At 40.0% G+C, this 16625-nt stretch overlaps 1 protein-coding gene across 4 annotated transcripts; it reads left to right on the top strand.

Moving 5' to 3' along the window:
- The first annotated feature begins 3712 nt into the window (after positions 1–3712).
- LOC137188649 (nucleolar protein dao-5-like) lies at positions 3713–16606 on the top strand. Of its 4 annotated transcripts, none has more exons than XM_067598228.1 (22): positions 3713–3831; positions 4678–5762; positions 5956–6017; positions 6255–6293; positions 6560–6636; positions 6715–6746; positions 6860–6982; positions 7654–7779; positions 8099–8215; positions 9080–9204; positions 9299–9741; positions 10638–10725; positions 11171–11325; positions 11411–11523; positions 11900–11984; positions 12147–12181; positions 12272–12400; positions 12517–12647; positions 12730–14212; positions 14839–14890; positions 15058–15179; positions 16421–16606. In XM_067598228.1, the coding sequence occupies exons 2-22, from the start codon at positions 4704–4706 to the stop codon at positions 16451–16453; spliced, it is 4629 nt and encodes a 1542-aa protein (XP_067454329.1). In that variant the 5' UTR covers positions 3713–3831; positions 4678–4703; the 3' UTR covers positions 16454–16606. The 4 variants fall into 4 exon arrangements, with proteins under 4 accessions (XP_067454329.1, XP_067454332.1, XP_067454331.1 ...); XM_067598231.1 differs by lacking the exon at positions 3713–3831 and having other exon boundaries at positions 4177–5762; positions 9299–9637; positions 9686–9741; XM_067598230.1 differs by lacking the exon at positions 3713–3831 and having other exon boundaries at positions 4178–5762; positions 12730–13735; positions 13775–14212.
- Positions 16607–16625: the final 19 nt, after the last annotated feature.

Raw genomic sequence — 16625 nt, forward strand, 5'->3', positions numbered from 1 at the left:
CAGAAACGTCTCTGCTGTCTGCTGCAGACACTCAGAGTAGTTTATTTATTTATTGCTCTGTTGTTTTTTTGGATATTTAAATCATTTATTTTTCCTTATTATTGCTTACTGCCTGTGGAGGAGCTGAAATCTGAGATTTTACTGTCTTATACTTAATGAGATGTAACAATAAAGAATCTGGATGTAAATTAACTCTGTGCTTCATCATTTCTTCACTAATTGTCTCTGGTTTTAATTTATTTCACCTTCTTATTAGTGACAGGATATTAGTGTTTTCTAACTCGTCATCTGGTTTTCAGTTTTGTTTAATTTTTTTTGTCCCGTCTGAAACACCTGATTAAATAAAGAAATTAAATAACTGGTTTAATCCTCAGAGGTTCAACTGTGAACCACTTCCTGTCACATTTCTGTGCAGATTAACAGCAAACATGAAGAAGATGAAATGTTTCTCTACAGTTATAGTTCCTCAGTTTCATCGTTATGTTTTTACCGTAAAATCAGCTTTTATTTATGTGTTTTATATTAAAGTCACTGTAAACTGCAGTACTGTTCCTCAAGATTTAAAATACAGTAAATGTTCTTTTATTTAGTGTTATTTAAACGTTTTATTCACTTTATGTGTGTGTTATCTTTTCATGCTGTGTCTCTATAGATAAATTAGCTTTTTAATTGTTTTCTGCAATCAGTCAATCAATCAATCAATCAATCAGTATAGCATCTTTTGATAAGTGCAGTTCAATAATGTGAACAAATAATTTAAGACACAATAACATTTTAAAAAGATGAAATTTTAAGAAAACTAATCATAGATTTTAAATGTAATATATATATATATATATATTATAATATAATTATAAAACACTTTAAACTACGTTTCTCCTGTTAAAAGTTCTACAAATCAGGACTCGATTGATTGATTATTTGATTGATTTTCCATCATGTTAACAGACGTTTTTACAACTGGATTTCACTGACGTCCTGTTTTTCTTTGACAGATTTATTTTAATTCTGTAATTGGACTCAAACTAATCGTTTTTCTGTTTGCTGCTGCTGTATGAAAATCAATATGATTCTATAATAACACTCAAACTGCTGCCGTGTTTTTATTGTAATTACAGAAAATTATCTGTAAATTTCTTTTAAAAGTCAAAGCAAACTGAGCTGAAATCATTTCTGCATTAAAATGTTTGTTTGGTCGTTTATTGAATTTTGACAAATGTACAAACATAATAAATCCTTTTGGATATTTAGTAAAAACGACAACACAAAGACTTTGATTTGATATTAATGTCAAATATCATCAGTGGAATTTTCTGAAGAAGCTGACGGTGTTCAACATGCGGTCTGTGGCTCCACCAAGTGATCGTACAGTAAAACTTTATTCTACTAATTCAAACACATTTTCACTGTTAATTCTGTCAACTTTGGTTTTTATTCCAGATATCAGAAGAATAACAGAAGTCGAGAAACTCTGGTGTCACACTGTGGACACATTTAGAATAAACAAAACAACAAAAGTGAATATAAATAAATCTAATGTGATCGATCAAATGAGATATGGATATAGATTCATATAGAGATGAAATAAAGGACAATAAGAGACACATAATTAGAGAAATGCAGAAACGATCTGCTGATTAAAAAAAGAGAAAGAAAGAACAGAATGAAGGAAAATGTAAATTACACTTTATGAATTCAATGAAATGACAGTTTCTTTATTTTTAAATTTAACATCAGTATTGTACTTCAGAAATAACAATAAAAATAATAAAAGTAGATAAACCCAACAACCTCACATTTAAATCCTGTTACTTCAGATATCCGTCATGTTCACACTGATCTCTGCTGATCTGCTTTCAGTCTCTCACGTCTCTTGGAGAATTTACAGTTTCATTATCTGATGTCGTTATGAGTCTTGTAACTGTTTATTATTTATTATTTATATGTTGATGTGTGGATGTAGCTGTGATGTTCCTGTTAAACCCGACAGAGTCTCGGCTCTTTATTATATTCTGAGTATTTCTGTCTCTAAATAGAGAGTCAACACTTTGTAAAATAGTCTCACGGCGCCACCTGCTGGTCGAAACTGACAACATGGAACAATAAAGATTTCAGAAAACCTTTATAGGAAAATTATAGTTGCAAAACAAAAGGTTGAATACTGGTGATTCCTCCATATTCAGTATAATTAAATACATTATTATTCATTAGTTTATTTTATTTTACACACATTTATACATATAGAAAAGGAACATTAATATAGATAAATCATTACAAATAAAAACACAAAATATGAACAAACAAACTCACTCACAGCTATATATAACATATATATATATATATATATATATATATATATATATATATATATAAGGTTAAACAGACAATACACAGGGTTCATGACCTTTTAAATGTGATTGTTGAGCTAAAGAGTAGAAGATAGAAATATAAACACCCAAAACAGTATATTATACATTTTCAGGTCCTAATATTTTTCCCTCCTCATGTTTGTTAATGGAATGGACAAAATATTAGGAACACCATTCAATATAATGCACTCTAGTAAACCACCGCCCACCACGACCTCAATAATAAACATAAAGTAGAATTATCACCTTTCTGACAACGTCAACAAAAACTGAAAATGTAAAAGCTTCATAAATGTAGAATATATGGCAGAGCTGTTGTGTTGGATTACATTAGATTGCACAGGTATTAATGACGTGGCTGGTGAGTATATATATATAAAAATTCTCCCTCTCACCCCCCTCCCTCCCATGGGGGGGTGGTGGTGTGTCTCTACCAGAGTTGTGGGAGTTTGAGGGTTCTGTGCAGTATCTTAGCTGTTCCTAGGACTGCGCTCTTCTGGACAGAGACCTCAGATGTTTTACCTGGAATCTGCTGGAGCCACTCTCCCAGTTTGTGGGTCACAGCCCCCAGTGCTCCCATTACCACTGGCACCACTGTTGCCTTTACTCCCCACATCTTTTCCAGCTCCTCTTTCAACCCTTGGTATTTTTCGATCTTCTCGTGTTCCTTCTTCTTGATGTTGCTGTGGCTTGGGATCGCTACGTCTATCACCGCTGCCTTCTTCTGTCAACACGATGTCCGGTTGGTTAGCCATCACCAGCTTGTCAGTCTGGATCTGGAAGTCCCACAGGATCTTGGCTTGGTCATTCTCAACCACCTCAGGAGGTGTCTTCCATTATATGTATATATATATATATATATATATATATATATATATATATATATATATATACACACACACAGACATATGAATATAATAGCACTTTTAAAAAAAAAACAGTTACAAAGACCTTAAAATTAAATTAATACAAGACAAAAGCTGACAGTGACTAAAATATTAAAATAATATGATAAAACACAACGAAAGATAATGAAACCAATAGTAAAATCAATAAAATACAATTTTTATACTTGTAAATGTCTTATAAATTAAATGACTTTAAATGACTTTAAATATAAGAGCATAGGTAAAACAGAACAAGTGTTTATTTATTTTTTGTTAAAGTTTTTATTTGATTTAATTTGATCTTATTATGTATCGATTTAATGTAATTGTATTTATTTTAATGTAGTTGTGCTGTATTTTATTTTGTATGTGTTAAGGCCCAGTGGAGCCTCCTCACCAGCTGGCGGCGGTAATGCTCCACTCTGTTGTTTACAACCGTCTTTAAAGACGACGAAGAAGAAGCTTTAGCTTCAGTTAGCTTGTTATTATTGCTCGACTTTCTGTTTTTCGTCTTCGTTGTTGAAAACGTTTCTTTATAAAGTTGTTTCTTCCTGTCGTTACCAGTTCAGCTCAAGGTGAGATATTAGCCGTTGTTGATGTTAGCTTGCTAAGCTAATGATGGTAACCGAATAAAAACACATTTCTGCCCTTTAACATTTTCAGAAAACTGTGATTTTATAGGTCAAAAGACGCCGAAATTCTCTGATTCCAGCTTCTTTGGTCCTCTGACAGTTAACTGGATATCTAAGAGGACGTCATGTTGGGCTTTAGGAAACACTGATCGACATTTTTCACTATTTTATGGACTAAATGATTAATTGAGAAAATAATCGACAGATGAAGCGATAAGTTAATGAAAGTAATTGTTAGTTGCAGTTACTTTAATCTTTACATACAAACTCTATCATTTTTTGAATACCTGAAGCTTCCCTTTTAAAGGATCAACCTGCTGATATTTTTTTATTGTCAACAAATCTTCATGTTTTGGATCCAAACCAACAATGAACTGATCTACTAACAAGTATTGTGTTTGTATCAAAGCTGATATATCTGATTAAAAACACGTCAGTGAGTCTCACCGCTGCTCTGGATGACATGTTCCTTCATCATGAAGAGTTTGGTCAAAGACTAATAACAGCATCATGTTTTCAGTCTCTGGAGAGTCTCATGCTTGACTAACATGTAGTGACGCAGGAGGCTTAATTTATCCTTACAGCTCCGTCAGATGTTAAACATCATCATGTCTCTGTTCACTTCTAAAACATGTTGTTTCTTCTTCCAGAGACCAGAACAAGTTGTTCTTCTGCCGCAGTGTTTTCATGTTTTCAGATGAAATATTTAGTCTGTGGACAAACCTTCCTCAGCGTCTCTCTAAGTCGGTTTTTACATCTCCTGTCTTCCCTGGCACCTTCTGTCTGCAGCATTAGTCCACAGCCGCCTTCCCGTCATGTCTCACAACTACCCGTACAGACGCCCGCCCCCGGACACTGACCTCCGACCGGATCTGGGAACTTACAGCTCCTCAGACCGCCGTCACGCCTCACCGCACCACAACTTTTACAGACCGCATCAGGAGCCGCCGCTGCCGCCGCTACCGTCTCGTCTGTCGTCCTTCTCCTACCCGTCCTCTTCCTCCTCCAGAGGCTCGACGGCAGCGGCGGCGCTGCCCCCGCCTCAGGGGTCAGCGGACGGCGCTCTGAGCATCCTGAGCAGCTGCGGTCTGGAGCCCAGCGACCTGGCTCTGCTGGCCGAGCTGCCTGAAGACGTCCTCACCGTGGAGTCGCTGCCTCACCTCCTCCAACAGATCAAAGGCAAGAGAGGGACGGTCAAACCTTTCCCCCCCAATGCTCCTTCCTCCTCCTCCTCCTCTTCCTCCTCTTATCCTGCCAGCGCTGTGCGGCATCCTGCAGGCGATTGGGATCACCTCCGCAGCCAGCCGATCCATTACCCACTGGACCAGGTCCCCTCCAGTCCTCTTCCCTCTGAGCAGGTTCAGGACCGCTGGGGGAACCGGACCAGCAGGTCTGTCTCCTACGCACCTTCCTCCAGGACCGACCTACCACCACTACCATCATCATCATCATCATCATCATCATCTTCCTCCAGCTACATGGTGGACTACAGCCACAAAGCGGGCTCCTCTGATTATGGTAAGACAGCGAGAGACGCCGGTCCGTCCTCCTCTCAGGATCGACACTCTTTCAGCTCGCCGGCAGCAAGAAGAGGCAGAAGAAGCCGTCCGTCCCGTTTCTCTCAGCCAGCTGAGTACAGGTCAGCTCCTCCTCCTGAGGACCATCAGAGACCTCGGTCGGAACGCCGTGAGTTTGAAGCCTCTTACAGCAGGAGCAGCAGCAGCCGGGTCGTCGCCACTACCGCCGCCACCGCCACCACCACCATCACTGCCACCATGCCCTCAAAGAAAGAAGCGCTGGACTTCCACGGGACGACGCCGGCGGTGTACCCGTACTCGTGCTCTCTGTGTGATATCACTGTGCTGTCAGAGAAGGTAAGTACTCCACCTGCACCTCGAGTCTCTGGCTACAGAGTCTGATGGGGGGGCGGGGGGGGGTTATCAGGCTTCCTGCTGCAGAGGCATGCTGGGAACAGGTGTTTGGTGAGTGTGCTGCTGCAGCTGCTGGAGAGACACGGTGCAGTGTGACAGAGCAGATCTCATTGTAGTTCTGCTTTTTGTGTTTCAGGTGTGGATCAAACACATCAACGGCACTCAGCATGCAGACGGACAGCTCAGCCTGCTGCAGCAGTAAGTTTCCCGCTGCTGACGGACTTTGACTCATATATTCAACCTTTATTGACACGTGGAGGGAACACAGAGAGGAACAAGAGGATTGGGTCTCTAGTTTCACAGCAGTGGCTGCCAGTTTACCACCAGTTTACCACCAGTTTGCTGCTGTGAAACTAGAGAACTTATTGACTTTACTTCTGTGTATTGATGTTCTCTCAGTTTTGGTTTTGTGACTCTGTCTTGTTTCTTCTTCAGGTTTCCTAACTGGGACTGTCGCATGGAGACAGTCAGCAGGTCAGTGGACTGTATGACTGTAATCTTAAAGTGTCTGTAACTCCACAGTCTGATGTGTCAGTGTGTAATATGTTGGTCGTGGCTCGTAGTGATGAACCTCCAGAGAATCATCAGTGAGCTTTATAGTGAGTTTCAGCTCATTGTTTATCTGTCTCCGCAGCAGGCAGCTGTTTTCAGAGAAAAAGCTCTAAAAAGCCGCTGTACTTGTTTCTGCTGAAAACTATTCAAAAAAACACCAGTTAAATCAAATCCTTCTGTCATCCAAGGGCTGACGACCAATCACAGAAGAGGAAAGATGAAGGAAAACCCGCCCAGCCGGCCCAAACAGCCAATCAGAACACCAGTAAGTAAAGGCATGGTATCGTTCTCTCTGATGCTCCTCATCGCTGCTCTAACGTCTTCGTCTCTCTGTGTTCAACAGAGCCTCAGCCCAATAAAAAGTCCCAGAAGAAGGTAAAGTAGAGATCCTGCTAACTCTCAGAAAGTTCACGGATATGTTTCTGACTGTAGTTAGTTTAGTCGCTCCAGGATGAACTTCACTCATGACTCTGTGGTGTGTCTCTCAGACGTCAGAGAAAGGTAAAGTGGTGTGTGTGAAGTTTCCTCCTCAGTCTGTGGACGAGACGTATCTGAGGAAACTCAGCGAACCGTTCGGAAAGATCGTCAAGATCCTCATGTTTCCATCTTTGGTGAGTCCATGTGGTTTATTACGCAACCATGTATAATAATACATGTTTGCTGTTCTTCTTCGTATCTGCAGCGTTTTGATTATTATTATCTGATTATTTCTTTGATTAATCAACTAACTGTTTGGTTTTTAAAACATCAAAACACAGTGAAAAATGTCGGTAACAATTTCCTCAAACCAACAGACCAACAGACTCGTGTTACCTGTCGTGTAACACGAGGAAAAGCAGCTAATTCTCAAATTTCAGGACATGAATCAAAATTGTGGCCTTTTTGTTTAAAATAATCAACGATCAGTGGATTATATATGATAGTTGATTAATGGACTGATCGTTGCAGCTCTAGTCAGGAACATTTTTGTGTATGTTGTACAGAGTTTAGTTCAGTTTCATGAGATTAGTCACATCGATGTCAGATGTGTTTCACTCCCATCTGCTTGTCTTTTAAGGATCCGTCGGGTATTTTTCTCCTTGTCAACAAATCGTATGTGCAGATAACTGATTAATGATTAATGAGACTAGAAGAGTTGTGCTTTTGAAGGAAATGTTCTCCTCTCTTCAGTCTCCTCGCTGTAGTTTTCAGTTTGTATCTTCAGCCTCGTTTTCAGTAACAGAAACAGATTTTTTCTTTCCCTTCATCCTGTTGATCTTAAACTTCGCTGTAAACCCTGCAGGCGTTTGTGGAGCTGGGCTCCATCGACCAGGCGAAGGACCTGGTGAAGTTCCACAACAACTATCCTCCGACTGTGAACGGAGAGCAGATGGAGTTCAGCATCTCCAACACTTTCAACTTCCTCCAGGTGAATATTCATCCAACCAGCAGCTCACACTGAAGAGTCACGACCTCCTGATAAAGTAATACTCTACTTCAAATACTCTGAAGACAAGAGACGGTACAGCGCTGATGCATCATGTTGGGACGATCAGCTTGTTTACACAGATGTGATAAAAACAGTTAATGTGACGATACCAACATTAAAACCATATGACACCAGAATAAAAACGCACATGTAAAACTTTCTGAATTATTGTCTGAATATGAATATTGTCTCATCTGTGCACATATATTTCAGATTATAGTGTGTGTGTGTGTGTGTGTGTGTGTGTGTGTGTTTTCAGAGCTCTCGGGTGGTGAGTTTCACTCCGGCTCCAGCAGGAGCGGACGGCCAATCAGATCTCATCAGCATCGTCAAACGCTTCGGCCTGCCGCTCTACACTCTGTTCCTGCCGTCGATGGTGAGATCCGACAAACTGTCAATCACACACGCAGGTCAAAGAAGAAGAAGAAGAAGAGGAGTCAGAGACGAGACTAGAAAAAGCAGGGTGATGGATTGTGATGGTCGCATACTGGACCACCATTGGCTCCAAACTAGTTGTGATGTCATAAATCCTGCAGGTGCTAAACTGAGATTTAAAGGTGTTCTGTGCAGGATTTGTCAGAACAACCACAGTCGACCAAAGTGCTGTACAATAAGATATCAAGAATAAATTAAAACAACATAACAGGGTAACAGCAAACAAGAACAAATAGAAAACAAATAATAGTAGAACACTGGGTTTTAACGACAATCAAAGGCCTGAGTGAACAAGCGAGTCTTTAGTTTGGCCTTAAAAGTGTCTCGGGAAGGGGAACAGAGGTCAGCTGTTCCAAAGTTTTGGGGCGATAGAGGGATGTACAGCCAAATAAAGGACATCGCAGTAGTCCAGACGGGAGGAAATCCGAGCAAGTTGTTGAATGAGAGGAGCGGTGTAAACAAGTTAAAAAGTGTTTTACAGACATGAGAGCAGATAAGAAACGTTCATGGATCACATGACATATGTAATCAGATTACCGCAGAACATATGTAAATAAAAGCATATAAATAAATCAACTAAATGAAGAAAACTGCATAAACTGAATGAGAAGTTAATCTATAAAAATAAATCTTCAGTGGAGGTTTATTGAATCCTTAAATACTGTTAAAGCTGAAATGTAATGAATTGATCAGACTACAAAAAGAGTCACTTTCTGCTTTATTATATTATTATAGTTGTTAAAGCTCATATGATCTTTGAGCCTGTTTTAGTAGAGAAATAATAAACTTTATTTTTATCTTTCAGGCGTTTGTTGAGATGAAAATCGCTGCAGATGCTGAGAAGCTGGTTGATTATTATTCTTCCAACACTCTGAGGATCAACAGCGACTTCATCAAAGTTTCCTTCTCTGGAGAATACAAGAGTCTGATGTGAGTCACTGAGGGCTGCTGGGAAATGTGTCAGCCGCTTCCGATCGATGGGTTATTGATCGGGAGTTAATATTCCCTCTGTCCCGTCCTGCAGGCGGGTCCCGTCAGCCAAGAGGTACGAAGAGGAAACCTGCTCAACCAAGAGGACGAGGAGTCCGAGCGCAGACCGAGAGGACAAGACCACGAGGACCGACGGGGAGAAGACCAGGTCCAAGTCTAAGTCCAGGTCCAGAGATAAATCCAGAGAAAGGTCCTGCAGCAGATCCTCCAGGCAGAACAGGTCCAAGTCCAGAGAGAGGAGGACCAGGTCCAGCACAGAGAGGAAGACCAGTAAAGAAAGGAAGACCAGGTCCAGAGATAAATCCAGCAGCAGATCCTCCAAGCAGAACAGGTCCAGAGAGAGGAGGTCCAAGTCCAGGTCCAGAGAGAGGAGGTCCAGGTCTAGAGAGAGGAGGTCCAGGTCCAGAGAGAGGAGGTCCAGGTCCAGGTCCAGGTCCAGAGAGAGGACTGTGGTTCCAGAGAAACCCGATAAATCTGGTAAGAAAACTCATCTCAGTAAAAACACGTGTCTCAGTAGTTGTTGGGATATTAGTTGATTTACTGCCGTCAGTTTATTTATGAAGGTCGTCTAAAAACAAGCCGAGTCGACCAAAGAGCTTCAGATCACAGTGGAGGACGGAGAGATGACATAACAGTAGTTTCCTGCAGTAAAAGGCACAGTGGGAGCAGTGAAAGCAGGGAGGTTCTGAAATGTACCGTTCAGATCGATTTCCTTCTCGTGACTGGTTAGCATAGCTTAGCTTAGCATAAAGACTGGAAACAGGTGGAAACAGTTAGCCTGTCTGAATGTAATGAACACATTTCCAGTCTTTATGCTAAGCTACGCTAACTAGCTGCTGGTTGTAGCTTCATATTTACAGTTGTAGAGCTGCAACAATTACTTCCTTTATTTATTGATCGACACAAAATCAGTCAATCAATGTAGTTTTGTAATTTTTTTTAAGAAACATTTTAAATTCCCAGTTTGCAGCTTTTCGAACGTGCGGATTTGAAGTTTTTCTGTGATAATAAACTGAACATCTATCGATGGATTTTGGACGGTTTCCATGGCATTAAAGGAACGATAACAGGCATTCTTCACTCTTTTATAGACAATCGATGAATCAGTAATGAAAACAATCGTCAGTTGCAGCTTTTTACTGCACAGACATGAGAGAGAATCAATCTGAACATTTAACGCGCAGCTAGAAAGAGAAGCAGATTTCCAAAATTGTTGCTCTTCCCCTTTTTAAATCTTTAAATATTAAAAAAAACATGTATAACTTTTTAAACAGAGTCTACAGCTGTTTTTAAACACAGCTAAACTAAAGTTTTATGGTTGAATGTGTGAAAGTTGTATTTAAATGTACATGAAGTTCTTCTTCTGTCCACAGAAAGCGAGTCCAGGACTGAAGCCGAGCCTCCTCTCAGAGACGCCCAACCTGAAACTGGAGAGAAAGAAGCGAGCGAGCCGGAAGCAGAGTCAGTTTTTAAATATCACTTTGATACAGTTATTTTTAAAAAGCTGCTGGTGTTTTATAATAATAAAGTTTATTTATGCGCCACTTTTCAAAACTCAGGTTTGGTTTCAGAGTTGAAGCAAATATGTAAACAATATTCCCTGTTTATATACAGAACTGATGCTTTATTATAAATATTATCTGATGTATTATATTATTATTAAAGAGTTGTGCCATTTACTTTGACTGATGTTCAGCATCTTTTTAGAATATTAATCATAAACAATAACATGAAATTATTGACTGAAAAGTTAGTTTACAGTATTGTTACATCCCTGAGTAGTGCCTGCAGGTATAACCTCCAGCCTCTGTGTAGCCTGAGAGGCTAAACTCGGGGAAAACTGCTACTCGTAAAGTGAAAATGCTGTGAAAATGTAAAAGTGAAAAGAAAGAAAATGCTGCTGCAGGTCGTCTGCAGAGGAGAGCGACATCGAGGGGATGGAGGTGATCGGAGAGGACGGAGAGAATCTGGAGGATGAAGATTTGGAAACTCTGGATGACGCTGACGTAGAAAAGGAGAACGAGGAGGAGGAGGAGGAGGAGGAAGACTTACCTGTACAAGGTAGAGATACAAACTGAGCTGCTTCTGAAAAGACGAGACAAACTTTCAGGTAGAAATGTTTTTAAACTGTTAAACTACTTTTCAGACGAAGAAAAGGAGGAGAAAGATGGAGAGGAAGGTGATCAGGAGAAGAAAAATGAGGAGGAGAAGATGCAGGAGGAAGAGTCAGAATCCATCAGAGCAGCAGAGGACGATGAGGTAAAGAACAGGCTGAAAACTGCTGCCGTACTTTCTTTAAAGTAACATATTTATTAATGTGCAAACAAACACAATAAGTATAAATATACAGTGGTATATTTATATAAACGCTATATAAATAAAACTAGCAGCTACAGCGCAGTGAGTTATATGAATAAATAATCCCAGTTTAAACCGAAGTGTTCATTGATCTGCAGACAAAGCAGAAACGTAACATCAGGATTCATCAGTCTGAAGATGTTAACGCTGGACTGAAGCTGTCTGAGTGATATTTGCTGCTGTCACTGAGACACGTCCAGAGAGACTGACTAAACTATTAATCATTGATTCCTGATAATCATTGATAATCAATAACCAGCTGTAACTGAACCTCCAGGAGGAACCAGGCTTCCCGGTGGACCTGGAGAACTGCATCACTCTGGATGAACTAGAAGCGTCTGATGAGCCAGAAACTGAAGGAGGTCTGGAAGTCTGAAAATGACGGTTTAATCAACTTATTTAACATTTTTTATTCAGCTTTTAAAACATAAGCAATACTGAACTCTCTACTTGAACTTAATTACAGACAGTTTTCAGTTTTCTAATTCATGTTTTATTTGAATATGTTGGTGTTTGTGTTACAGAAGAAGAAGAAGAAGAAGAGAGAGATGAACCCGAGGTGAGGAGGAAATATTTCTGTTCGTAAAACATCTCAACATTTGTTTACTGACACAGTTAATTTATTTATTATTTCATTCTTTTCCTCCAGGGTCCGTCTACCAGGGTGGTTTACTTCAGAAACCTGCCGCTGCGTTTCTACACCGACGTGGAGTTCATCAGCCTGGTGAAAGGTTTTGGGAAGGCGGTGCGCTACTTCCTAATCCGCCGCCGGCGAGAGGTCCGAAAATGAACGTCTCTTTTTACTTATTGTTCATATAAAATGCTTGTTCCATAAAAACTACTGTATGAATTAGTTGTATTATTGTTGCATAACCAGGAATCTTCATGTTTCAGGGTTTCATCGAGATGTCGAGCTCCTCGGAGGCTCTGAGAGCTGCCACAGAGCTGAGCTGTAAATCCGTCTCCTTCAACGGCTCCAAACTTATCGTCCACATCTCCCACAAATACTCGCGGCTCACAGCGGGGTCAGTGTCTCCGAACGTCACCTGTTCTGTCTCTGTGTTGTTGACTCCTGATGCCTCAACTCCTGGCTGTGTGTGTCTGCAGGTGGACGGTTCAGTCGGACGAGGACGAGGACGAGCGGAGCGAGCGAAGGAGTCGAAGCAGCAGCGGGAGGAGGAGCGAGAGACGCAGCAAATCCAAGACATCAGAGAAGGAGGAGTCCAACAAGGAGTCCGGAGGGAGGAAGGAGTCCCCAAAAAAGACCCCAGACAGAGAGTCAACATCTAAAAAGACTCCAGACAGAGAGTCAGTGTCTAAAAAGACTCCAGAGAGAGAGTCAATGTCTAAAAAGACTCCAGAGAGAGAGTCAGTGTCTAAAAAGACTCCAGAGAGAGAGTCAACGTCTAAAAAGACTCCAGAGAGAGAGTCAACGTCTAAAAAGACTCCAGAGAGAGAGTCAATGTCTAAAAAGACTCCAGACAGAGAGTCAGTGTCTAAAAAGACTCCAGAGAGAGAGTCAATGTCTAAAAAGACTCCAGAGAGAGAGTCAACGTCTAAAAAGACTCCAGAGAGAGAGTCAACGTCTAAAAAGACTCCAGAGAGAGAGTCAACGTCTAAAAAGACTCCAGAGGGAGAGTCAACGTCTAAAAAGACTCCAGAGAGAGAGTCAACGTCTAAAAAGACTCCAGAGAGAGAGTCAACGTCTAAAAAGACTCCAGAGAGAGAGTCAACGTCTAAAAAGACTCCAGACAGAGAGTCAATGTCTAAAAAGACTCCAGAGAGAGAGTCAACGTCTAAAAAGACTCCAGAGAGAGAGTCAGTGTCTAAAAAGACTGAAGAAAAGAACTCCAAAAACATGTTGGAGAAGGAATCAGCTGTCAAAAAGACTCCAGAGAGAGAGTCAACTTTAAAAAAGACTCCAGAGAGAGAGTCAACGTTAAAAAAGACTCCAGAGAGAGAGTCAACGTTAAAGAAGACTCCAGAGAGAGAGTCAACGTTAAAGAAGACTCCAGAGAGAGAGTCAACATTAAAAAAGAGTTTAGAGAGAGAGTCGGTGTCCAAAAAGACTGAAGAAAAGAACTCCAAAAACATGTTGGAGAAGGAATCAGCTGTCAAAAAGACTCTAGAGAGAGAGTCAACATTAAAAAAGAGTTCAGAGAGAGAGTCAGTGCCTGAAAACTGTCCAGAGAAAGACTCTGCATCCAGAAAGATCTCCGAGAAAGAGTCAATGTCAAAAAAGACTGAAGAAAAGATGTCAGAGGTCGATAAAAAGACTCCAGAAGAGCAGTTGGCCTTCAAAGAGGCTGAAGAGAAGGACTCTAAAAAGGAGATCCTGCTGAAGACGAGTGAAGAGAAGGAGAAGCTGAAGAGGAAGGTGAGTGATGAGAGCGACTCGGTGCCTGAAAAGATGCTGAAGAAAGAGTTCAAAAGAGAAAAGACTGAAGAAGAGTCAGAGGAGGATCTGTGTGAAGATAAAACGTCGTCTGAAGTTCAGCGAGTTCGTTCGGAGACGACTTCAGAATCAGGAGAGAAGAATCCAGATCAACCAGACTCCACCGCAGATCCTCAGAGACCACGAACTGAGCAGGTACAGCTGAGACCTGAAGACCTTTTTACTGTCTGAAGCTCAATGCACAACACATTCACATTAAATTAATTAACATATAAGCTATTTAATACCTGTTTCACCGTCATACAGGCAGTGATTGTTGATGGAAAACCAGTGTACACAATATGAGCTGCAGTTGTTTTATTTATATATTATTTTAAAGCATATAATTATTATTATGGCTTATTCACAGTTTTAATAGATTCAAAAAAGTTTGGATCTATCTATTTATGAGTTATTTATCTATTTAGTTTATCTCACAGATACTGACTGATACTGTGGTGGACAGACCGACTAATATTTCCATCCATAGAAACGTGTTTTATTGACTCAAAATAAGTCAATAAAACACATTTAACTGACTCTGACGTTACCTGAGCTCTCTTCAGTGAGTTTTTAAAGACTGTACCAGCATGTTTGCACCTAAATCACCAAACCTAAAGAGTAAAATCATCTCTCTACACGCCTCAGTGGCTGTTTTTGTACTTTATGTTGTTATAATAATGTATAATGTTGTTGGAGTTATTAAAGTTGAAGGAGTGATGAGTTTTAGATTTGTTTGTTCTAAGAAGAAACTGACTGCTGTTTATCTGCGATGTTTGTAGAAAGCTGCTACTGGACCTGCAGAGGGCGCCGCAGCTCCACTCAAACCTGTTGGTAAGAAGAGACACTTCCTGTCTCCACATCATTCTGCTGCTTCACGTTTCACTCACTTTAAACTGAATGTAAACACCTGTACGAGCTGCTGACATCATTTTGTGTCTGATTGGAGGAACAGCAGCGGTGCGTTCACTGACACCTCGTTGTGTCTGTTTCTCCTGCAGGAACAGAGTTTGTTCGTCCGGTCGTCGGTTACTTCTGTAACTTGTGTCAGGTGATCTACGCCGATGAGGACGAAGCCAAACTGCAGCACTGCAGCAGCCGCTCGCATTACACTAAATACCAGGTGAGCTCCCAGAATCCTTCACTGCTGCAAACTCAAGTGGATGGAGAAAGGTGACGTAACCCCTCTCCCACTGCAGAAAACACGTTTTATATCATTGTAACTTCAATATCTTTAGTCATTTGAAAACGTCACCTTATGAAAAGTGTTTTTCACTGTTTTCTGATATTTATTGACTGGACAGTTGATCAAAACAACAATTGATGTGAGAAAGCTGCAGCTGTGGATACGAAACAGACAGAAGTAACAGAATGACTGAATTAACAGGTTTGATGAAAGCAGAAATCACAATCTGGACTTCAAGTTTATTAACTGTCAGTAAACAACTGATAATGTGTTTCTATGTATTTTTAATCTAAAACTAATCAGTTTGATCCTTTAAGGTGACGTCAGATTTAAAACATTTTGAATCCAGTCAGTCTAAAGTGAGTTTGGAGTAAACAAATAAAACATTATTCGAATATTTTAACAGATTGGTTAATGGATCAGTTTTCTTTTCACAGTCCAGGTTAATTGATTAATTATATTACTGAATTGTTGTTATAAACAGCTCGTATTACTGACAAAATGTGATATAAATGTTAATAAATTCATGTACTTAATAATTGTAGACTTTTAGATAGAGTTCTTAGACTAGAAGACTAGTACTAGATACTAAACCTAAAGGGAAATTAAAGTAATTAAATATTGTACCAACTGGTTTTCCATCATTCTTTGGCCATTAGAAAGATGTTAAATTATATTCTATGTGATATTAAAAATATCTTAAATTTAATTTGGTCATCACTGCAGAAAGTCTGGAAATGTTTGAGAGATTCGCTGATTCTTTTTTGTCTTAATTCCAACTTTATCTTCACGTGATCTTCATTAGAAACCAGTTTTTGAATAAAAACATCCAACATGGCTTCTCTGACTTGTATTTTTTCAGTTTTCCATCACTGGAATGATGGAATTATAATAAAACTAAAACTATTTCCCTGTAGAGTTGAGAATGTGCTCCTCACTTACAACTTTCATACAAAACATAAAGCTCATCTTTTTAAAGTAGCTTTTACAGAGAAACTTTTACATTTTAACTTCACCTACCGTATTCATCTTAAATGCGTCCTGTTGTTTTTAATGTTCCTGTTTCTTTTTGTGAAGCTCACTGTATTGCATTTGTTATTATGAAATGTTCTGTATAAATAAAGTTTAATTATTTCTTGCTGCTGATTCTGATGGAAAGCTTTGATCTTGTGTTTTAGGAGCAGACAGGGAAAAATCCATGGACGAGCTGAACACCTGACCTGAGAGGAATCAGCTGTTTGGTGTCGACTCAACGAACTGACTCTAACAAACTGTTTGATCTAAAACTCCATGAGGCACTTTTAAGTAAAATGTTTCTGCTCAGGATTTCTGGGAAATGAAGTCCTCCAAATTCAACCTCCCACCTTGGAAAACCATGACCTG

The sequence above is a fragment of the Thunnus thynnus genome, chromosome 9 (assembly GCF_963924715.1).
Source record: "Thunnus thynnus chromosome 9, fThuThy2.1, whole genome shotgun sequence".
In the NCBI taxonomy this organism is placed as follows: Eukaryota; Metazoa; Chordata; class Actinopteri; order Scombriformes; family Scombridae; genus Thunnus; species Thunnus thynnus.

Coding starts and splice junctions, on each gene's coding strand:
- LOC137188649 (XM_067598228.1), top strand. CDS start 4,704: ATGTCTCACAACTACCCGTACAGACGCCCGCCCCCGGACACTGACCTC. Junction 9,205..9,298: donor GGAGAATACAAGAGTCTGAT/GTGAGTCACTGA, acceptor CCCGTCCTGCAG/GCGGGTCCCGTCAGCCAAGA. Junction 11,985..12,146: donor TGAGCCAGAAACTGAAGGAG/GTCTGGAAGTCT, acceptor TTTGTGTTACAG/AAGAAGAAGAAGAAGAAGAG.